The 23,379-nt window shown below is 40.1% G+C and overlaps 3 protein-coding genes across 6 annotated transcripts; 2 read left to right on the forward strand and 1 right to left on the reverse strand.

Annotated features, from left to right (window-relative positions):
• Positions 1–1,627: 1,627 nt before the first annotated feature.
• Positions 1,628–6,954, reverse strand: LOC136428707 (uncharacterized). Of its 2 annotated transcripts, none has more exons than XM_066418423.1 (7): positions 6,821–6,954; positions 6,002–6,171; positions 5,136–5,334; positions 4,230–4,631; positions 3,495–3,626; positions 2,779–2,967; positions 1,628–2,496 (listed from the first exon to the last, which is right to left on the reverse strand). In XM_066418423.1, the coding sequence occupies exons 2-7, from the start codon at positions 6,149–6,151 to the stop codon at positions 2,204–2,206; spliced, it is 1,365 nt and encodes a 454-aa protein (XP_066274520.1). In that variant the 5' UTR covers positions 6,152–6,171; positions 6,821–6,954; the 3' UTR covers positions 1,628–2,203. The 2 variants fall into 2 exon arrangements, with proteins under 2 accessions (XP_066274520.1, XP_066274519.1); XM_066418422.1 differs by having other exon boundaries at positions 6,742–6,889.
• Positions 5,409–15,970, forward strand: LOC136428705 (sodium-dependent lysophosphatidylcholine symporter 1-B-like). 2 transcript variants are annotated; one of them, XR_010754649.1, is made up of 15 exons: positions 5,409–5,425; positions 7,063–7,171; positions 7,770–7,928; positions 8,382–8,503; positions 8,685–8,814; positions 9,202–9,280; positions 9,729–9,865; positions 10,157–10,247; positions 10,566–10,687; positions 11,111–11,194; positions 11,588–11,625; positions 12,114–12,197; positions 13,061–13,173; positions 13,518–13,655; positions 14,245–14,360. XR_010754649.1 is itself a non-coding variant. In XM_066418419.1 (15 exons), exons 2-15 carry the CDS (start codon positions 7,103–7,105, stop codon positions 15,001–15,003), a joined length of 1,575 nt encoding a protein of 524 aa, XP_066274516.1. In that variant the 5' UTR covers positions 5,409–5,425; positions 7,063–7,102; the 3' UTR covers positions 15,004–15,970. The 2 variants fall into 2 exon arrangements, 1 of the variants encoding a protein (XP_066274516.1); XM_066418419.1 differs by lacking the exon at positions 11,588–11,625 and adding an exon at positions 14,934–15,970 and having other exon boundaries at positions 14,245–14,421.
• Positions 15,971–16,197: 227 nt separating this feature from the next.
• Positions 16,198–22,810, forward strand: LOC136428711 (putative transmembrane protein INAFM2). Of its 2 annotated transcripts, XM_066418428.1 has the most exons (3): positions 16,198–17,348; positions 19,748–19,799; positions 20,449–22,810. In XM_066418428.1, the coding sequence occupies exons 1-3, from the start codon at positions 16,977–16,979 to the stop codon at positions 20,463–20,465; spliced, it is 441 nt and encodes a 146-aa protein (XP_066274525.1). In that variant the 5' UTR covers positions 16,198–16,976; the 3' UTR covers positions 20,466–22,810. The 2 variants fall into 2 exon arrangements, with proteins under 2 accessions (XP_066274525.1, XP_066274526.1); XM_066418429.1 differs by lacking the exon at positions 19,748–19,799 and having other exon boundaries at positions 16,615–17,348.
• Positions 22,811–23,379: the final 569 nt, after the last annotated feature.

Consider the following 23,379-nt stretch of genomic DNA (forward strand, 5'->3'; position numbering starts at 1 on the left):
TGGTTGCTAGTCAAATGAAATAGGGAAGGGTAGAAAAAAGTTGCGATTGCCCATCCCAACATGTAATACATCTGCTCACTTTTAACTTGAACCGGGTGCGGAATTGAGTCTATTCAGAATTGTTGAAATTTGAATATCATTGACTCTTGCTCCAAAGTGGTGGGTGTTCTTTCCTCTTGCAGTTCATGGTCAAAATCAATGTAACGCTTGAATGAATACTAGTATCGTACATGAGTTGTCACATGTGCAGCCTCCTTCGAAGACTTCTTGAGCGGTGCATGGCCATGGCCGTTGATTTTTCTAAAGGGGGGCGCTGATTCGCGATTTTCAACATTGGCTAAGGTTCTCAATGCCGGGAATGGGAAAACCCCTCCCTCGGCATAGAGAACCTTAGCCCATGTTGAAATTTGCGAATCAGCGCTCCCCAAAAAAATAAACGCCACCTCTACAGAAGTCTGCAAAGGAGGCTAACCACAGCGTGCGTTTCAAGCGGGACGGCGTCACAGTATAACCACGACCGTCACGACGTGAAACGGAAGCACTGCCTGCAGTGGCTTGTAAGTGTTGACGTTTACAAAACGTCTTTAGAGCGGTTCAAGGCCACTTCGCGTGAAAAACATGTTGTTTACGTCTCACAGCCGCCTCGCGAAGTAACTATCGATCCCTGGGAAGCAGAGCGGATGAGTGCGGTCGTACGTTATTTACTGTCGTATGAACGGCAGCGAGGGAAAAACAGGAAGCGGTTTTGCTGGCAAACAGCACCCGCCCATGCCACCGTTTGGACACCTCCGTAAACTAGTATTGCATCCAACCCACAGCTGGTAGCTTAACACGTCTTGTTAGATATGTTCTCCGCCACATACTAGTATATACTGTAAATGCAGACATGTTCGCGGTTTTCGCGGTGAACTTTCAGCGCGAACTTAAAACCACCGCGAAACTTTTTGCCCACCTGTTTGACTGTAGCGCTACTATTGTTTCAAACGCGAACTTAAAACCACCACGAACACTCCATTTTCTCCCTACCGAGAAATAAAAACCACGCGAACTTAAATACATTTACTCCTTTGGAAGTTGAATTCCAAGATTTACCGTAAGATCAATAGCTTACGCAATCAAGAGTTATATAATCACATATGTAACGTTATATAAGATATGTATTATTCATGAAAATCATTTGCATCGGATCCTGCACCATAACGTTTACGAAATAAGCGACACTGTAGTTCATCATGCATGTTGAGTAAATTCCGCTAGAGGGCGCTCGTACTCAGTGCCTTGTTGAATCCAAATTAAAAGGCAAAATGCGTTTCGGCGCCTTCAACAGTATCTGACGTTTGTTATATACACAGCCATGACTGCGGACGCACTCTGATTACAGTTGATTTGATTTTTCGACTGTAAAAAAGTAGTGTTTTCCTTAATATAATAGTGGTTGTTGCCTTATCACAATAATTTTGGTAGACATTCATAAAAGGCTTTATACGTTTCAACGTTATAGTAATATGCTGCAAAATTTTAGTTCTGCACTTTATTTCTGGATGAGGCCACAAACTTATTGATCACTCCTTGTATATACTCCAGGTAAAATGAACTGGACTGGCAAAGGATTGTCAACAAACATGAACACAGCACAGTGGTTACTTCTTTATTGCACTTCTCATGCATATGAAAGGTTGATTGACATATAATGACTATGACTAGGCTCATGTTTAAATATTGCATAAATGCATAATAGATGCATTGAATCACTTATGATTGTCATACGTCTGTTGATCACTTTGGCACCCAAGAAAAGGGGCAAAACATGGAAGAGCTAGATGACAGTCACTGTCATCACCATTTCATCCAGGGTACAAATAGTATCTTACATGCATGACAACCTCCACCTTCCATGTACAATATAAAGCCTGCATAGTGCTTCTAGACAGCTTGTATTTATATATGCTTCTTACATGCATAGTTTGCATTATATACAAGTTGATAAAAAGTACACTTCTTATATCATATGATCATCAAAGTTCCAAATAAAATATCTGCAATAGGTTGAACATCCCCAGCATCTTGAATATTGCTATGATAGCAAGCACATACTTCAGACAGCAGTGAAGCCTTGTAAAGGTGCTTAAGCACATGTTTTGCCCTCCCCTGGCTTTCACATTGTGTGTGATAAACTCAAATAAAGAAATAAACCACAGTGGTTCTAGCTTGGTGGAGTTAAGTCTTTGATGACTCTGTACAAGCCAGAACCCCTTGCGTACACGGTAGCTGAGAATGAATCCTTATACAAGCCCAGATTGCTGCTGTCCCAGGCGTCTATCACACTGTACAGTTCCCCTGAGGAGAGGCCGAGGTCGGTGAAGTTCACGGCCACAGTTAGGGAGTGGTCCACGGCGAGGTTGAAGAAAGCCACGTAGTGTTCAACGAGAGTGACTGGCTTCGTGCTTACAGCATGCCACACCACTGCGTCACCAGCCTGGTACACCGGGTGGTTTCCTGAAACAGTTGGAGGGGTACAATATGCATTATCATCTATGTCAAGAGCTGTCTTTAATTGTATGCTTAGGCACCCCTGATGATGCATAAAAAAATTAAAGCTATCCACATGCAAGATGCCAGGACAAAGAAGTCAAAATACACATGCTAGATGTCAGGATAAAGAAGTGAACACTTCACATGTAAGTTGACAGGATAAAGTAGCAAATGTTTTACACATGTAAGATGCGGGAATAAAAATAGATTTAGTGACCAAGTCAGCACATGTCCAGACTAACTCACCCGTGCTGAACTCATGCAGCCTGAGCAGTTCCTTGTGAGTGAGTAGACCCAGCGTTAGGTCATCTGTGGGGAGCTTCCCTCCAAACATGAGGGGTGACCTGGCCATGCACCACAGGGTCATGGCTGTCCTCTGTTCCACTGTGGTCAGACGTGTGGACCGTGGGGGGCTGTGGGCTCCACTCAAATGTCCTGTAGGTCATACATATAACCTGCATTGACATTAATCCGCCGGGTTACATAAATCCGCCACTTTGAAAAACAGCTAGTAGGTTTGAGAGATCTCTAGTGCATTATATTTGGGGATATTGGGTTGGAGATCTGTTTGGACATGTTTTCAGGGTGGCTGAATTATGTACCCTGGTGGAATTATGTTAGTAGATGTTATAGTCACATCCACACAATTGTACACCAACAAGAACAGAATTGAAAATATAATTTGTAAAATTGGCATACTAGTCAGATGTAGCATGTGCTTGCTAACAACAGAAATGAGACACAAGAGAGTACAACTTTAGACAAGTTCCAAAATCAAATGTACTAAATGGTCTCAAATAAAAGCAGAAATACATGCAAAAATATCTTGAGAAAAAGAATTGCAAACTGCTTTTTAAGAATTCTGTTATGACAATATAATATCAAAACAGCAAAGATGACTTAGACACATGTTGCCAGATAAAGAGTACTAAAGACAAATGTGTATAAAACTCCAGCCTCACCTAAATGGCCCAGTGGTAAGAGGTCTAAGTCGGGGTACGTGTCACCTGCACCTATCAGCTTAGCATGCGCAGCAGCTGCTGGGAACTGTTTGGCGATTCCTTCTGCACCTGTCCAGCTGTCCCACGTATCAGCTGCGGGAAAATTTGTCCAGGTGTTCAACATCAAGAGGTTACTTGATTTTGTGACAAGCACATTACAATCAATAATGAATAACACATTCTATGTATCAATATGGGTAAAAAGTAAATTTAGGTATATGGGTAACTTTTTGGTGCATACTAGCCTTAGTAGCAACCGCTGGCTCAATCTTTTCACTTCCTAACTACGGAAGTAAGCAAAAAGACTGAGCCAGTGGTGAGCGGTTACTATGGAGGATGCCACCAAGGCTAGGTGCATACTACATGTACCATAAAATTAGCTTTCCACATTTGCATTACAGAGCAGATAGCACACTGTTACGATAATACTCTGACTCATGAATCTCCTGGGCTTTATCATCCAGGCAACTGTGTTGTAGGTCTTTTATCAACATTTCCACAAGCTCAAAAACAAGACACTGGACTCAACTGTGGCACATTGTATTAAACTAGATAGCATCAAAGTGATAGAATCAATGACGCGTAGTACTAATGCATACTTAGCTCCACACTTTCCATTTCAGACTGCAGTTTCTGTTGGGTCTGCATCCCAACAGTAGACAATTCCCATAATTTCACAACTCCGTCTTCCCTCACCTGTTATTCTGTACGTGTCAGCGTACCCGTTATCCACCAACCACTGAGCCACGGTCACGTTAGCGCCGTTCCCCGGAGAATACGACAGCGTCATTGTTCTAGTTGTCTGGGAGACGGCCTGAGAGAACAGCGCCACCTCGTCCTTGTGGATCTCTCCTCCGTAGAAGCAGTCAGCTTTGATTAAGTCCACCCCCCATGAGGAGAACATGTCTGTTATGGACCTGTAGTAGTGCATGGCTGCGGGGTGGGAGGTGTTGATGCCGTAGTTCATGTTGTCCCAGGAGCACTGTGTAGCAGGCAGCGCAATCTGGTCCGCTGTGTACTGCGTGCCGTAGATTCTCAGCTTGTCCTTCACTGCCTGAACAGGAATCCCGCGGAGGAACCACACACCGAACTTCAAACCTGTATAAGGTATCAAAAACTTTTTTTGTGTGATTATAGTTCACCAATACCACTAGTATGAGAGGAAAACATTTTTTTCTGTTTTATGAGTTATAACTTGAAGTGACCTGTGTAATGTTGATGATGTGTATGAGAACAAATTAGGTTCTACACATTCAAGCACTGTATATGATTGTCCACAATTCATCTAACAACTCAGTAGATATTACACCATAAAATTACCCCTTGGCCCTGCAGAGCACTTGTATCATAATCTTTTACACATGAATCTCTTGAGTGCATTATATAAACAAGTTCACTGTTAGATAAAATGAACTAAGAACGAAATTAACGACATGCAGCTGATATCCATATGACAATAGGTCTGGTATAGATTACAAAACCATTTAAAGTATCCTATCAAAATCTTAATTGTTACAGTGGGTATGACTAGAAAACATATTTCAGGGCAGAGTTGACAACTGTACCAATGAGCTGTTAACAACACTATGCGATCCAACCAACCTTTGTCCTGAACTTGCCTAGCCAGAATCTCCAGGCCGTTGGTTCCCTTACTGGAGGGGAACCGTTCTGGGTCTGGCAGGGGACGACCAAAGTCATCTAGGTGTGGAGCGCTGGCCGTGATGTTCCAGAACCAACCAGCATCCAGCACCAGGTGGTCGTAGCCGTAATACAGCAGCTGAGCTCTCTGGGCTGCTGCAATCTGGGAAGGACAATGTGAACCAATAAAAGTCAGACTGAAGTCACATTTACTTGTGTGTAAATCTACGGAGTTGATTCTGAGTCTACTCCAGGTGAGTTATGCCATGCTCAGGTCAGGGGTCATATGACAATCTGTGAAGGCCCTAGGCGCAAATTACCAAATTTGGAAATTTGTGTTGCTGCTTCAATCTGGGAAGGATAATGTGAATCAGTACCATTTCAACTACAGGTTCAGAATTGTTTTAGACGCAATTGCTTTCCACAAATACAGTTCGAATGCTACTGTAGAAGAAACATTTTATGAAGGAGATATTGTGTTTTTTGCGTATCACCGGCATCTCAGAATCACCTGAACCGTGCTATAGTACACCTGCGGTAGAACTCACCTGTTATCACCTGAACCATGCTATAGTACACCTGCAGTTGAATGCACCTGTTATCACATGCACCTCAGAATCACCTGAACCATACTTTAGTAGACCTGCTATTGAACACACCTGTTATTGCCTGAAGCGAACTATAGTACACCTGCAGTTGAACACACCTCTTATCACTTGGACCTCAGCATTGCATGAGCCACCTGTAGCTGAACAAACCTGAGCCATACTGTAGTACACCTGTTGTTAAACACACCTTGCATGACAAACAGTAAGACCTGCAGTCCCTACCTGGAGCACAGCTGTTTCGTTCATCATCGGGCTGTACCCGTCCATGCTGTCATAGCTGTTCCATCCCCATGGTGCCCGCCCACATGTGCTGAGACAGGTCGTCATCAGGAGAACCACAGCTAGGCACAAAGTCTGGCCTGCACCGTCCATTGTCACTGGTGTTCGGAAAGCTGCCATTTCGGCAAATGAAATCGAAAAGAAAAAAGGATGAGTGTCTATAATAATAATAATAATAATATCAGGCGTATTTGCAGCCAGTGCCACAGGCAGGTACCCAATGTGTAGGGTAATGAGGCTGTTTAACGTGTTCGAGGCACCTCCTCGAGCACGGGACCCCCGTTTTACGTCCCTCCCGGAAGACGATTTCGTGGAAAGCTTCGTGAGGCTACAGCAATCCGGACGTCCTTGGTTGGTCTCCCATCCAAGCACTGTCCGGACCGCGCGTTGCTTAACTTCCGAGATCGAGGGATCGGGTGTATCCAACGCGCCACGCGGCCGTCTATGCAGTTTTACGGTATCGATAGAATCGAGTGAAGGAAAAATTAGGAAAACAACAACACGAATATCAACAAATAGTAACTACTGTATCATCAGCAGGTTGCTATTTCTACTAATGCCTTAGGCTATTGACAGGATCCTGATAGTGCATCAGTAGTGTGTAATAATTTTCTGTTATCGACAGGATGATCCTGTCAATAGCTGGAAACAGGAATAGAAGAATCACAAGAAGACTTAGATACCTTTCTAACTTTCTAGCGGACGTTAGCAATTTGAAGCAGGCACGTTTATAAACATCATTACACTGAAAAACAAATAAACCTGTATCATGTGACGGGAACGTGGTTTTCTCCGGACCGGCGCACTTTGACCTCACACTTCTGGACAGCCGTTTTGCGGTAATCCTTCCACATATCAACAAAAACCGTGAGAAACACAGTTAACGTTAAGTTCAACATCATAAATACGTAAATTATTTTCTGTCCATTTCTGAAACAGTTACTGTTTGAAAATTAACATTTTGAATGACTGGGCTAACTTTCTGGTTTTACGTCATGCCGTAGTTCGTCCGCGTTGTTGTCAAACATCAGCTGATCGGGAAGTATGGCAGGTGGGGGTGAGGAGGAGGAGTCTTTACTCGCCAGTTATTCTGCTCCGCCGGACAGACCGCAGGTAAATACCGACTAGTGTGCATGTGCACTTGTGTGTGGAGGGGGTGGGATGCTTTCTGATGTCCATCTTGACTTGTAAACCGCGTGTCCCCACTACTTTTGACTGTTGTCCCAACTAATAACCTCAGGCGCCTGGGAACTCGGAAGACTTGTCAGTACCTGTCAATAAGAATCTTTTTTGCGCTATTGACAGGATAACATTTTGAATGACACCTCGTGATCCTCTTAAACCTAACCCTTATATAACCCTAACCCTCGGCCTCAGGGTGATTCTATAAATAATTGACATTCCAGAGCAAGGGTAATTAACTATTGATGAAGAGAGAAAAAAAATGGCCTGGATTTGAACCTGTGGGATTTGCACTCCTAGGTCATCATAACAGTTCACTATATTTAAAAAGAATTCCTGCACTTCCTGTCAATAAGACTTTTTTGCACAGTAAGCCACACTCAATCCTGTCAATAGCTATGACGCAATACGGAAGAAATATACTTCTGTATGAAAAGTTTCAGAGTAGAGTAGAGTTGTTTCATCCAGGTAGGAACTCCGGTTCTGGTTTCAGTTCCTGTTTTTAGATGCCACATTTCTGTTCCTGCAGGCTAATGGCACGTTTGGTCACCCCCAGAGGCGGACTCGGCCCGGTAAACCCTTGTCCGTTGTCAGCAAGGTGTGCTTCGCCCTGGGAGGGATGCCGTATCAGATGACCAACAACGTCATCGGCTTCTTCATATCCATCTTTCTCCTGGAAGTTGCGCAGGTAACATATGGCTTCCCCAAATCAGTTGGACTCTGTTGCTTGTGATATTGAATCCATAAAGGGGTCGCCTCCGATTTATAATCAGCAGCTTAAAAACTGAAGGTCCGTTGTGACCCAGTTTGCACTTATGATTTACCATAACAGGATGTCCTGAGCTCCTGGTTCCAATTAGTTGGTAACTGCAGGGAGACCCCGGTTTGAATGAGGAAGGGCATCCCTGTTGGAGCTGCATTCGTCCTTTGGAAGTGACATAAAATGGGGGTCCTGTGATCAAGGAGGTACCTTGATCACGATAAAAGATGTTTCAACAGCCTCATTACTCAGATGGGTACTTTCCGTTTGTACTTCAGATGAATGATAACATCTAACAGGTGGTTTTCCATACCACCTGCAAGTGTCAAGGCAATCACAGGTTTTCATGGGTAATTTAGACACCTGTTTTTCTCCTAACAGATTCGACCTGGCTATGCATCGGTCATCTTGTTCGGGGGCCGTGCCTGGGACGCCATCACTGACCCCCTGGTGGGATTTCTGGTCAGTAAGACCAACACAAGATGGGGCAAGCTGCGACCATGGTAGGTCAGGACTTATTGCAAAAGGGCCAGAAATCATTGAAATATAGATACGTAGATATGATTACATCATACCAAATGATCTAGGTCTATAAGATAAATGATCTAATCAAAATATATTGTACATTTTGTAACTTTGCAATGGAGTTTGTGAGGTGACAAAAGAAACTCTGTCTCTGTACAGGATCATTTTCTCGGCTCCGTTTGGAGTGGCGTCTTACTTCTTCCTGTGGTACGTGCCAGGAGACTTCAGTGAGGAGGCCAGGCTGGGCTGGTACTTCCTCATGTACTGTCTGTTTGAAGCAGCACTCAGTGTAAGTCACTCACCATCATCAGGCTTACAGGTTCTCTTGAATTTCTAGACGTGCAGACGTGAACACACACACTCACACACACACACTCTCACACACACAAATACACACACACACACTCTCACACATACACACGCACGCACGCACACACACACATGCACAGACACACTCATACACACACACACACACACACACACACACACAGAGTTTCTGTTAGTTTACTACTACTGAACAGAATAATGCTTATAGACAATATAGAGTAATTATCAATAAACGACATTAATCTTTTAGCGTAGAGCCTAGAACTAAACAGGATGACCACTCAGGCTATTAGTTGTTTTTGTTCTAGCTCTGAAGTGTTTCTCTAAACAATCTTCTTGTTGTCTTCAGTGCTTCCATGTGCCTTATACTGCCCTGACCATCTACCTCAGTGCTGACCCAAAGGAGCGGGACTCTGCTACAGCATACAGTAAGTACATGCAAGGACCAACCACAGACTTGGCATATTGGAAAAGAATGCAGCTGGAAAAAAAACGTTGGGCTCAATGTGATGAACTAAGTATGAAAATGCAGGTGTTTTGCAACGGAGATACATATAGAAATTGCAAAATACAGGTGCAAAGGAGGTATTTGAAAACTGTAATTGTTGAACCACTCAAGGATGTAGGTTTTTCATTTATAAGGCACCAAGACATGTAGACACACAATACTTGTGATTGAATTCATATATTTGATCATATATTTGTGCAAGTGTTTATAATTTTCAGCTTCCTACAGATCTGCTAATAATATGATGCACAGGTACATCTAACATACAAATTGTAATTTGGAGTACGAAAAAGTGAGTATATCTACCATTTTACAATGTTGTAACGTTACTTGTTAGTTCTGTTCTAACATTATGATCCTCTGTACAGGAATGTTCTGTGAGGTTCTTGGGGTGTTACTGGGCAGTGCTATCCAGGGACAGATCGTTGCTGGTATTGGGGGGTCCACAGAGAAGGACTGCAACAATCCTGGTGCCACTGTCAGTCCTGAGGCCAGGGCAGATATGGTTGGTTCCCACTCTGTGTCATGCTTTTATTCTGAAGATTTGACAATGATTGTACAATAATTATTGTTTTTTCTGTGTTATCTTTTTCTGTCTTGCTCTTATGGATTTTTGTTGCTTTTGAAGCTCAGGTAGTGTTGCTAAGTATAAGATGAAAAACTCTATCATCTAGATTAAGAATTTTACATCTTAAGTACAAGAATGTAAATTTATAAGTGAAAGCAGCTGAATATCTATACCAAAATCTACATAATGCACTTCTTTCCTTATCATCATACTTCTTGTCTCTTGCAGGAAAAGGCATATCTTATTGGTGCTGGTGTAATGGGTGGATTCTACCTCGTTTGTGCTGCAACTGTGTTTTTTGGAGTGAAGGAAAGGAAAGGTGAGTAGATTCTAAAGCAATTTTTGGTTGACAAAACAATTTGACGGGAGTCTTCTAGGACTTTCACGATTGGATAGGTTGGACTTGGTAATTTTCAACTCGTAAGTTTCCAGGATTTACTATTAAACACACCAACATTGATTACAACTTACAAGGACAGCATTTTCAACCTGTAATGTTATCATTTACAGCATAATCTTATACTTAGATACAAATAAAACCATGGGTAGATTTATCAAAATTACCACCATACAGTTCTGACATGTTGTATTTGGTTGGTTCTAAGAAAATTATATCTTTATATCTTATTCCTCTCAGATGTAGAGGGAGGGAGTGAAGAAGAGGAGGCATCATTTTTCCAGGGCCTGAAGCTGGTCTTCAAACACGGCCCTTATGTAAAACTCACCATGAGCTTCCTCTTCCTTTCACTGGCCATTCAGGTGAGGTTTTATCTCCAGGAAAAATGATGTGTTTTTGATGTGTTTGTCTGTCTATCTGAGTGTCTGTTTCAATTTGTGTTTCTGGATATTTGTGGTCAGCATAAGTTAAGGACCTGTGGATGGATTATAATGATATTTGGTATGTGAGTAGGTGTTGGGAAGTCAAAGGTCAACAGCGATTTTGGGCCCCCTACTGTGTGACTTTGGCACTGCAGCAGAGAGAGTATGTATTGCAAGGGTTATTTCAGTTAAGCAATGATGATCACATTGGCCTCAGGAACATGCACAAAAATCATGTTCTTGTTAATGGTATCTAACAAACCGAGGTGCTGAAACTCATGCTGTTGTTGATATTTGTATGTCTGCCTTGCTATCTGCAACCTGATTTACTAAACATTGTGCCTATTTGTATTTCCCACCCAGTCTGTACAGGGGAATTTTGCCTTATTCTGCCAGCATTCCCTCGGCCTGGGCGATCAGTTCCAGAACCTCATCATTGCTCTATTGGTCAGTTCTCTAGTATTACACCCCCTTTCTACTAAAGGCTGCAACCACTGAGCAACCAAACATTTGACAAGTCGCTTAACGAATTTCTTGAATAGAGAATAAATAGTCTTACCTTTTGTATATTTTGTTGTCTTTTAAACATACTTTTACATTGTGCATCATCCAGTTATAAAAGCAAAATCCCCACATACTAGTATCCAATTTTGGTTACTCAATGGTTGCACACACAGTTTAGTAGAAAGGCATGCATAGAGATTCTGTAGTCTTATTATCACTTTGATCTTCACATAGTCAGAGACATCTGAATTCAACTTGCCATTGACTTTGTTGTATGGTCTTGTTCTGCTTCTCAAATGTATTTCTATACATATTCATTTCTAATATGCTGTTCAGTTTTCCCATCATGCCCTACTCTCCTGGGCACATCCAAGGTATATAAACTTTGATCTTTTTGTATCCACACTTTTTGATCAATTATTATCTTGTAGAAATATAAGGTTGCAATATTGGATATCTGTGATTCCAGTGTCTTGAAATCCCCACAGAATTCATTTCTTCTTCTTCTTCTTCTACGATACTGCTGAGCCCGCCTTTCGGCATTTATGTGCATGTTATTTATGGTATGATATAATGTCTTATATTTGGCAACATGATCAGCTAATGTATTGCATGCAATATTGCTGAAAGGATAGAACCAATTTCTCAGTATGTAGAATGCATACTAGAAGTATGTAATTTCGTAAAGTTGTACACCAGCATTGGGCTACATGTTGGTATTGTTTCTATATCCTATCAGTCGTTTCTATATCCTATATTCCATGCATTACATACTAGTAGCCTGGAACATATTTGATTTGTTCCATGTTTTTGTTACTATTGCTTACATGGATGAACAATTGTTGTGTTGTTCTGGCCGTAGGGAGCTGCCATTCTGTGCATGCCAGTCTGGCAATGGTGTCTTGTCAAGTATGGGAAGAAGACAGCTCTCTTCTTGGGAACTGCAGTAAGTTGAAGTTAATACTCTACCTATCATTAATCAACATAGACTGTACAGTTCATGTTACAATACGTCTTCTATCCTGACTGTTACGTTACAACCAACGGCATTTTAGATAGTAAAACTAATTTTGAAATTCAAGAAAATGTTGATGACTTTCATTTGAATGAATGAATGAATGGTTTATTATTGTCATTTCATGACACAAACATACAAAGGCAGCCTATTGGCTGAACTGAGGTATGTCTTACTATCAGTTTAAAAGCAAACAGATATACCTACATTAAAACATCACATATCTTAATTAACAAGACTCAATTTAAAATATCTACTTACTAAGTGCTTATCTGTGGTGCTTTGTTATTGAGAAGGTCAACCAGGTACGGTAGTGTAGTCTTTCTATATCTACCGGTTCTACATTTGAATTGCGTTAACTGGTATTTAGACCTAAGGTTCTTGCCATGGAGACTCACACGGTTTGGAGGCAACCAATTGGAGAACGTCGTGGAGCTTAACAAGGAAGTAGCAAACTTAGCACATAGTTCATGTTGTCGGTTACATAGAGATGGCAGTGACAATTGATTCAGTGACATGCTATAGCTAACAAAGTTGGGGCCAAGAATTATACGACAAGCTCTTCTTTGTACATTCTCAATAGCTCGAGATTGGGCATTAGTAATACCTGGGTGCCACACAGGGCATGCATATTCCAGAGTTGGTCGTATAAAGCCAACGAAGACTAGTGTTAAGTCTGTAGTGTCAAGGCCATGTCTCTTAAGTACCCGCAACAAGTACATTTCATTTGACATGATGTAAAACCTCCTTGCTATGATCATCAGTAACAAACTTGTTTGATACTTTTGTCCCAGGTATTTATCCCCACCCTGTTTACACTGTTGTACATCCCGGGAAACCCTTATGCGGTCTACCCCATCACCATACTTGGTGGTGTCGGCATCTCTGTTGCCTTCCTGCTGCCATGGTAAGTCATTGATAGTACTGTGAAACTACACTCTTACACTTCGACTTACAGTCAAACACGAGTCGAAGATGTGTGAAAGTTTAAAAAACAGGATGATGGGAAAGTAAAAGGGAGTATTTTTTCAAAATTCTTGAAAGGTCAGTGAAGGCTTTGTGTTCCCTTTACAATTTTTGTGATGATGTAGTTTTCTTATTTTCATGCATTGTATCAGCTTTCTATTTCTGTTAGGTCATGAATAGTCAAAGACATTACAGAACGGTGGCTCCAAGTGGACCCATTTTAAAATTTGAGTACCTAGCTGCTGACCACTTTGTTGGCTTACTTGTGGTACATTGTATTTCCAGGTCCATGTTACCTGATGTTGTGGATGATTTCACACTGAAGACAGGCACGAGGAGGGAGGCCATCTTCTACTCCTTCTATGTCTTCTTCACCAAGTTTGCTGCTGGTATTTCTTTAGGCCTGTCCACTCTCAGCCTGGAGTAAGTAAAACTTGTTCATGTTGAAAGAAATGACAACAAAGCTTTTTTGGTGAACAGTGGTTTGAAACTTAACAATTTATCATAATACTGTAAATCTTATAATGTTTGCAGTTGTTCATTTGCTCTCTTTTTTTTTCTCTCTCTGTGATCATGACCTGTCCACCATAAGTTCATGACACGGTGAATATGTTTCCAATGTATTGCTACTATACGGTAGAATTGTTTCAACCACAAACTTTAAACACAGCTAAATTTTCTTTCATCTTCCACCGGGAAATTAAGTCCCTGTGAATATAATGACAATGACAATGAACTTTATTGCATATTTATGCCCAACTTTGGCTAAATGCATTAGATAACATGAAGTAAAAGAAAAGGAACATTGTGCTATATTCCATCTAAATCTACAGAGTCTCTTCTCTCTTCTTGAAACATTTGTACACAAATTCACTTAGTTTTACAATCATATCGTATAGATGAATTAAATTTACAGTATCCTGAAATACACAATTTGTTTTAGGGTTAGATGTCTTTTTGAGGTATCCTTGTATTTTGTGGTTAACAATGTAGAACAATGTACCCTTCCCAGAGCTGCTGGTTATGTCACTGGGGCCTGCTCCCAGTCTGATGTTGTAGGCTTCACCCTGAGGATGTTGGTGGCTCCAGCCCCCATCGTCTTCATCATCATCTCTCTCCTCTTCCTATGGAGCTATCCCATCACCGAGGAGAGGAGGAGGCACACTAAGGTGGCTTTGGAACACAAACGGTCAGTCTGTCACAGTAGCAGTCACCTGATGTTTAACTGTGCTAGTCCTTTTTTTTCTTTTCTGTTCTGTTCATTGGTCAGTGTTCATTGGTCAGTGTTCATTGGTCAGTGTTCATTGGTCAGTGTTCATATCATACAAATAAAGTGAGATTTGTATGATACCGACTTGTTATCATGTATTGGTGGAAAAGTATATTTGGCAGGTATTACCTGATTCAAATCAGTCAGACAAGGGATGACAGCTCTTTCTTGTGTCATTGTTCTATTCATTTTGCATTTGATAAATTAAATGTCATCTCTAAGATCATAAGGCATTGGCAACATGAGGCATATGGCCAATGAAACATATCAACTTTTTCTTTGAATTTATTCCTAATGGTCACCAAACGTAGGAGATAGAATAAACAACACTAGTGCTCTGCTGCTGTGCCCCACCACTTCAGGGTTATTATACTTACCAGAAAGTAGATTGAACGAATTGTAATTAATTCTAAACTTCATTTACATGACAGGGACAAGGCAAGAGGCCAAGGACAACCTGGTGCCCTGGAATCAAGTCTGGAGGGGTCCACAAAAGTATAGTACATGAAATTAGACAATGTGATCAAAGCAATTATTATCTATAGATGCATAGGCCTGGATTTTGTCTGTAAATATTCAGATCTCAAATTGTGCCCTAAGAATATCTTGTGCAATAAATGGCTACCAGGGAAAGACAATTATTTTAAGAGAACCACTAATTAGAATATTTGAAATATCCCTGTATGTTTGATACTTTTATACATGATTGTACAATGTACAGTGTCCTGATTCACACTTTTTAATAACTGGTAAGGTTTTATGAATGAAAATAGTGTGATGGTCTAGAAATGGAATTATTGTATTTGAAATATCCTTGTATCTTTAATACTTTTATACATGATTGTACAATGTACAGTATCCTGATTCATACTTTTTAATAACTGGTAAGGTTTTATGAATGAAAATATTGTGATGGTCTAGAAATGAAATTATTGTATTTGAAATATCCTTTTATCTTTAATACTTTTATACATGATTGTACAATGTACAGTATCCTGATTCACACTTTTTAATAACTGGTAAGGTTTTATGAATGAAAATATTGTGATGGTCCAGCAGTGGAATGATTGTGTGAGAAATGTCCTAATTCTACTGTGCAGGTTTTATTGGTGATGGTCTAGTTAAGAGGAGGTTATAGGACATAGCGAGGAGATTTCCTGTGATATGCTGCTACTGTCTACATGTATTTTTTGTTCAAATGTATATCATAATATTTCAACTTTGACTGATAAAATGTTCATATTTTAGATGAATATAAGATTTATAGCACCCTACAACTGTCCTCTTATTACTTATTAATCATAATATTTCAATTTTGACTGATAGAATTGTCAGATTTTAGATGAATATAAGATCTATAGCACCCTACAAATGTCATCTTATGACTTATATATATTTACGGAATCATGAGCTAACTGAAAGTATCAGTCTAAATATTTTATGAAAATAAACAAATTTTCATTCACTACCTTGTGGTTTAATTACTAGTAATCCGTTCAAAAATTTTACAGAATAAATAGGAAGTATAAATGTTGACTTCATCTATCATTTCCAAACTAACTGATGTATTAAGTTAGGTAGCTAAGTAAGCTACATGCACTTACATAATTATTGTATTAGTAATTAGGATATTAAGTTTTTTTCTATACCTCTATCTATTGTACTATGTTTACTTAAGTTCTTCTTCATAATCCGACTATCACAATCACCACAAGCACAAAGATATCTGTGGATACTATCTAAATAGCAATTTAAAGCCAGTTTCCAGTTCAATTAATTCACAAGTCAAACATATAATTAAGCTGTCAAGTTAATTATAGACCTTTTAAAATGAAACCCTCGATGCACTCCTGGTCTTGTATGTAAGTCGATGCATCCAAGCAAGCTAGCGAAAAGACGGCACAAAACAAATTGAAGCCACACCATACATCTGCTTGGAGATCGGTTTTCTGACCCAGCCTCAGTAAAAGCGAGAGTATCTGTCTGGTGACGTCATGAATATTTACACCGCTGCGTCATAAACATGTCAAAATACGACGTGAGGGATGGGCCAATAAGTATCACTGAGTCCAGTGCGAGCCGCACTCAGTTCTGATCTTCAAATCCTTTTAAACCAAATAAGCCCAGGTGATTATGTCGATTGTATAGAAGCATTGCATTTCTATTGTCACAGACTTTACGTGTCAGTGGGCGGTAGATTATCCCCTAAACCCTTTGCTATTTGCATATGAGTTGTCCCTCATCATCAGGTGTGCATCCAGCAGCACCGGTTGCGCCAGGTAAGACACGGTAAGCGCACACGAAAGGCTTCGCTTTTTTTTCAAAAGGTGTTATTCTTGTCACAAGGCGTGTAATCATTACCGAATTCTGCGTCAGGGATTGTGACAGGGAGAGGCGAACGTTGATTCCCTCAGGTACAATTCCTCCTCATCCACCCTCTTCTTCTGAAGACGGCTACCGCGCGACGCTCCACCATGCAGCGGGACGTGCCACCTGTTTCCACCGCGCCCAGCTCGGCCAAACAACATGCCCCCACCGGCTACCCGCACGACAGCAAGCCGCCGACGTTCAGCTCCGATAAGAAGGCAAAAATGGCCGCCAAGACAAACAAGAAGTGGGTTCGCCTCGCCACGGTTTTCGCCTACGTTTTCTGCGTTTCCCTGGCCGCCATCGTGCTGGCGATCTACTACAGTTTCTTCTGGACCGGCACGACTCTACAGGCCGCCTCGGGAGGGGCGACCAGTGCCCCCGCCAACATCACGAACACCACCCTGGCGAGCCCGACCGCTGCGCAAACAACACCGGCAGCCAACACACCTGCCGCTACTCCTGCAGCTACAACGCCGGTAAGGCTAGAAAAATCATAATACTACACCATCAGGGGGAAAAAAATGATTGCAAATTTGTGTTGATCTTAGGACAGAAAAATTTACAGGTTGGTGTGGAAGAATATTCGTTACTGGTTAGACAATGACACCCGTAAAGAAGGATTAGTATTTCTGGATTTTGGAACGCGTTACCCTGATAGAATTCAACCTTTATATACAAAACCCACTATGAAGAATGCACTAAAGTATGTGACTTTAATCATTAAGGGATTAGAAATTGTGTCCTCATTAACAAAAATATAGCAATCAGACAGCAAAACACTTGCAATCAACATTCTGACAAGGAGTATGTAATTATTGCATTCCTTATGCTAGCAGTGATTCCATTCTAATCTGCTTACTTTCCTCTCTTTGGACTGGTAAGCTGCCCTTATTCTGCACTGCTTCCGGGATTATTATGAAAAGAAAGATAAATATTGACACACTGTATCCAGGCAGCAAAACCACTTTCCTTAGCCATTTAAGTCACCTGGAAAAAAAACAGTGAGTCACTAAACAGGCAAGAAAATGATTTGCATTTTTTTCACTATCATTCTGATAGATTCTTGATGAATCTTTGCCCCTTGAAAACTACAATATGTACCCACATCTCCATTCCCCCCCATTATTAAAACAACACCATTACACATACAGTAATGACAACAAAACTGGTCAAACTGGCTTGATGATACACATAATTGGTCACTTAGGTCTTAGCACATCTTCCTATTTCCATTCAGTTCTGCCTTTCATGGCAACAGACTTTTTCACTTTCAATAATTACTTTACCTGTCATTCTAATTTCCGGTAACTTTATTTGCCCATGCAATATTACTGGATGCTCTGTAAAAGGATATCAGATACTTGTTGCACGCGAGCGTGTAATCCTAGCCTGCAAAGCCTTTCATACATAATTAACACGACCCGGCTCCTGTTTCTGATGAACACTTCTTGCAAGCGGCCCACAATAAACTTACAAGGCAGTAATAACAGGTTGTGTATATCGTGTAAATTGGATCAGATGACCTGACTGACATTTTTTGCACACTTGTTTGGTAAGTCGACAGACAGACAGGAAGTAAAAAGTATTTACATCACAGCTGTTTTCATGCCCGAATTTTTATCGGACAAATCAACCAAATGTTATTGCAACAACAGGCCCCAAAATATGTTGACTGGTCCTGTGCATGCAACTCCACAATTAGGGAATGTTCCTTTCACAAAATGTACCTTGTCAGATGGGCGTTGGTTTGTACCAAGAATGTACAAAATGTATTTATGGAATTGTTGCTCGAAGTTGTCATCAGTCAATGTCAGAATCATCATACTGATCCATCTGAGGATAATAGTTACTTTCTCAAAAGCTTTTCTTGTGCAGCAATACAATTTTCATCACAGAATGTTGAAGATTGAAATTGAATGCTTGTTCGACCTCTCTTTGCTCCTATTAAGATGATTCAATTTGATTAAGCTGGATGTATGCATTAGCTGTTGTGAATGTCAAGCCAATAACATTGCAGATTAGCTCCTGGGATGGAAATAATTTCTAGTATGGTAACAATGGATCTGCAAAGTGGCTGGGTAGAATTGGTTATCATGAGGATGAATTGCATACTAAAGTTCATATGGAAAATTTGACCAGCTTGCTCAAAATCAATGTCACTGCTATAGTGTTAATCATCATATTTTTCAACATAATATAATAAAGAGTCCATTCCAAGTCACCGCACAGGTGTTTGTTGCCATAGTTTACAATCAATTTCAAATCTTTAACTCTTGACGACATATATTTCATGATTTTCAAACATTTCTAGTATAATATAATATGATATGATATGATATAACAATATACAAACATAATATAATATTAATATAATCTTCTATCTGAGTTGTTGGTCAATAGCATTAATACTTCAAAGTATTCAAATCACAACAGCCAGTAGACAATAAGTAGAATACAACCACTGAATAGGAATATTTAATGAAACTTATTGTTTTATAAATCTCATAATCATATGTCATGTATTGGAATCTAAAATTCTGATTCTCTTCAGTATGAACAATTCTTTTAAATCTCTGACTTAAAGTTGAGACTAAGAATTGATGACATCATGCATTCAGCACCTAAGTCCAAAATGATTGGACACAGAATAAAAGTAAGAATTTGACTAACCCATATTCTGACTGTGTATATATACATAAAATTATACAATATCAGTGTCCTATCATAGTCTAAATATTCTAATCTTTACATTGTATTCCTGCACATCTCTCCTAATTCTCTGCCATTCTGTATCTGAGATAAGGAATGTATCATTGGGATCTTACCCTTCCTCTCCTGCACACTAACATGGCTATGGCTGTCTGGCTCTCTCCAGCTGCCCACTCTTCCTGAAAACCTGACAACTGCCACTACAGACAACTTCACAGGTGGGTCTCTCTGTCTCTGCTCTTAATGTTTCTCACTATCATTCTGGGAAACTTCTTGGCATTTGACTTGAATTTAGAAGTATTTTCTGCACAGCTTTAAATGTCTTTGCTCTTTTCCTGGCCAATGCACCAACTCCTATCCCCTAACTCCTGTTTACTTGTCAAATTACAGCGACATAAGAGATGATAGTTTTTAAGCATTTTCTGATTCAAGATCTTTGACATTAATTCCACATTTTATGCCTGTTTTTTCCTTGAGCCAAATGCATACAGTACATACAGTAGTATTTGATAAGTCTCATTTTAAATGCTGTGTAGAGAGATTTATTATTCTTTTGAGAACACAGGGCTGTCCCTAATAGAATTATAAGGGATTCATTCAGAATGTGTAATAAGTGTCATGTTAGATTCCACAAAAATTGGATATTGTGACAATAAGCCTGGAGGCCAGCCTTGTTGGCTTTGGTCTGCTTCCAGCGTCTCTAGTGCTAGCGACATTGGGAGCGGACCAAAGCTAACAAGGCTCAGCTGACTCCAGGCTAACATAGAATTCCAGAATAATCCTACACAGGACCTCACATGAGATCCCCCTGCTGTTTGTCCTACATGTATGGAATACATGATGACTGAAGATGTTTCTGTTTTCCAGCCCTGATAACCAACTGACACCTGTAGGAGCGGAACTCTGATGGATCTGCAACACCACATAATCTGCACATCGGACAGCATCAATGTCAGGACTTGGCTCTTGAACTTGGGATATTAAAGGCTTAAAGGAAACAAACCACCAGAGATATACTGATTTCATCTGCAGGAAATAAACTACTAAAACAGAATCATGATTATAGCACCCCCAAAACCATCAATGCTATTTAGGACTAATTTCATGGGAAATCTAGACACATCAGCAAGACAACATCTGGATATGTTTCTATAACAGCTGTTTTGTGGGAGTGACAAACGATAAAGGTTTCTTTTGGATTCATCATTACTCTTCGGATTCTGTCGGATTTGACCACTTTACACAGAAAAGAAATTGAGGCACGCCTATAAAATCAGGAGTGTCACAGATTGACTTGTAGGATGCTACAGTGACCTACAGGGACCTACTAGAATGTGTAACAGGTGGAAAAAAATCAATATTCTTTGTTGTGCACTAATTTTTTAATTGCATGCAGTCCAGGGGTAACTCACACTTGCAATTTAGACAAGACTATTAAAAGCTGTTGTCAGTGCAATCAGTCACATTGAGGATGTGTTAAACTGGGGTGCTATAATGTATGTACCGATAGTAGACCTAAGATGTTGGTTAACCTTCTGACTGCTGTGGTATTATTAACAGAAGTCAGCAGGATGAGGGTTAAGCTAGGGTTGAAGCCTTGTCCACTTTGATGCAGTTTGTCATAAGGACCTTTGAGAATTCATCGAACATCCGCTGTGACTACTAATTATTAATGACAGATTAAACAGGCACAGTTCATCCAGCGAATCCATACAGGCCTACACTGTACATAGAAAGATATATAATTATTCTGGTCACATATGTTGGCAAAATCAGTGGCTTTTGGTGTAATTATGTGAAAATGTCAAATTAAAATCTTATCCCCTGTATCAAATCCAAGTTTTTTTAGCCACATACCAAATTAAGATTTGCTGCACGTGGCTAGCATGTCTTAAGTTGTACAAGGAACTCTATTTCTAAGTCTTGAATTAAGACAAGAAGTTGGATTCTCTAAATCTGGTATTCTTGTATTTGTGTAGTTGTTTTACATGTCATATCACATATGTTTATGAGACACTATGGCCAGTAAAGCAAGACAGTATGTGGCAAGACTATGACATGTTAAATAGTGAACATCTTTTTGAGTGTTTGAATTGTTAAACAGTACTGCTCAATTGAAAATTCTGTATATTGTAGTCTTGTATGATACTGTATTGTTATCAGAAATATTACTGCATACATGAGTGCAATTGTCATTTTCCAGTGTTTTGTATGTATTGTAAATAACATATTATGTCACAATGGTTTACTGTTCTTTTGTATCTTGATTGTCACACAAGGCTTCTTGAAACATTTTAAGTGTTTGTGGAAAGATGTATTTTTTATGCTTAGGCTTGGAAACAAGCATATATTCTGGAATTTTGGGTTATGCTGTGTTACAGCTCCTAGATACACATGTATAATGTTTGGGGTCTAAATCTGTATTGATATGTACAGATCAATCTAAAGATAAATGTTGGAAGGATTTGTTGTCAAACTGGGGTCTGTCCTTCTCAACATTCAATTCTCCTTGAAATGGAAAAGGAAGCTAAAACTTAGGATATTTGGCCTGTTGCTTTAGCATTACAATAAACATTTGAAAATCTGTGCTAACAAATTCTACACATCAGATTATGTCTGCTTGTTTTTATGAATGTCAAATTATTTGAACTCTCATCGAGTTGCAATGTTTGGTAGAGAATGGATCATCATCACTATTCTACATGTTAAATTAACAACTTGGGTCAGTTGACCAACTCACAGATATATCCATTAATGTTAACATGATTGATAGTTCCGAAAATAACTTCATCAGGTTGGTAGAATATAGGATATAGGAGATTCTTTTTACACAACCAGGTAATCTCACCTGCTGACGTTTCGGTGTCTGTCAGACACCTTCTTCAGAGCTTCTGACTGGAGTACTGCTTCTCACCGCTATAAGTAGCCGCTAAAAGCGCCACCTACATCGGCTACTTATAGCGGTGAGAAGCAGTACTCCAGTCAGAAGCTCTGAAGAAGGTGTCTGACAGACACCGAAACGTCAGCAGGTGAGATTACCTGGTTGTGTAAAAAGAATCTCCTATATCCTATAATTGATAGTGTATTTCAAACTGGCAGATTATTGTGGTGAAATTGTCGTATTGTGTTCAATATCAGCCTGAAAAAGCATGTATCAATCTCAATGATATGGAAGCTTTGAATATATTGCACATGTATTTTCACTTGTAATTACAGTAATTTTAGTGTATGATGGTCTCGAGAATTTTCTTTATACCCGGTGAGAACATGATGGATCAACAATCATAAGAATAGATTAAGACGTACTCTCCGAGGATTTGAACGCATCTCACTGAACTTTCATCTATTTGACTTATGCACCCAGAACGTAAAGCTTACTTTCTAACGTAATCCGTCCGAGTGACATGAATGATCGTAAGTGCCCGATAGGACTTGCAAGTGTCTCCTGGTCACGGCAGGGTCTGATAGTGGGATCCTGAGCATGACCTTGGAACGTCACTCGCATTTTAACGCGATTCCTTTCTTTGCATATGATTATCTGCAAGTTAACTGTGCAATTCTGCAGGAGACATTTTCAGTACCAAGGACAGGTCGAGGCGAGAACTCAGTGATAGTAATAATGGTAAAGGCCAGCAGCGTGTTCAATATGTTTCACTGCATACTCTTCCGTTCACTTTTTCGAGACTGCAAGTATGATAGAGGAGAGGGTACGGTGAAGGGATTTATCGGAGTTTCTTGATGATCTGTTGTCATATGGACCATCTTTAAAGTCTTTTCGCCGTTGAAACTTCTCACGAA

This window comes from Branchiostoma lanceolatum, chromosome 2, assembly GCF_035083965.1.
Source record: "Branchiostoma lanceolatum isolate klBraLanc5 chromosome 2, klBraLanc5.hap2, whole genome shotgun sequence".
Lineage (NCBI taxonomy): Eukaryota > Metazoa > Chordata > Leptocardii > Amphioxiformes > Branchiostomatidae > Branchiostoma > Branchiostoma lanceolatum.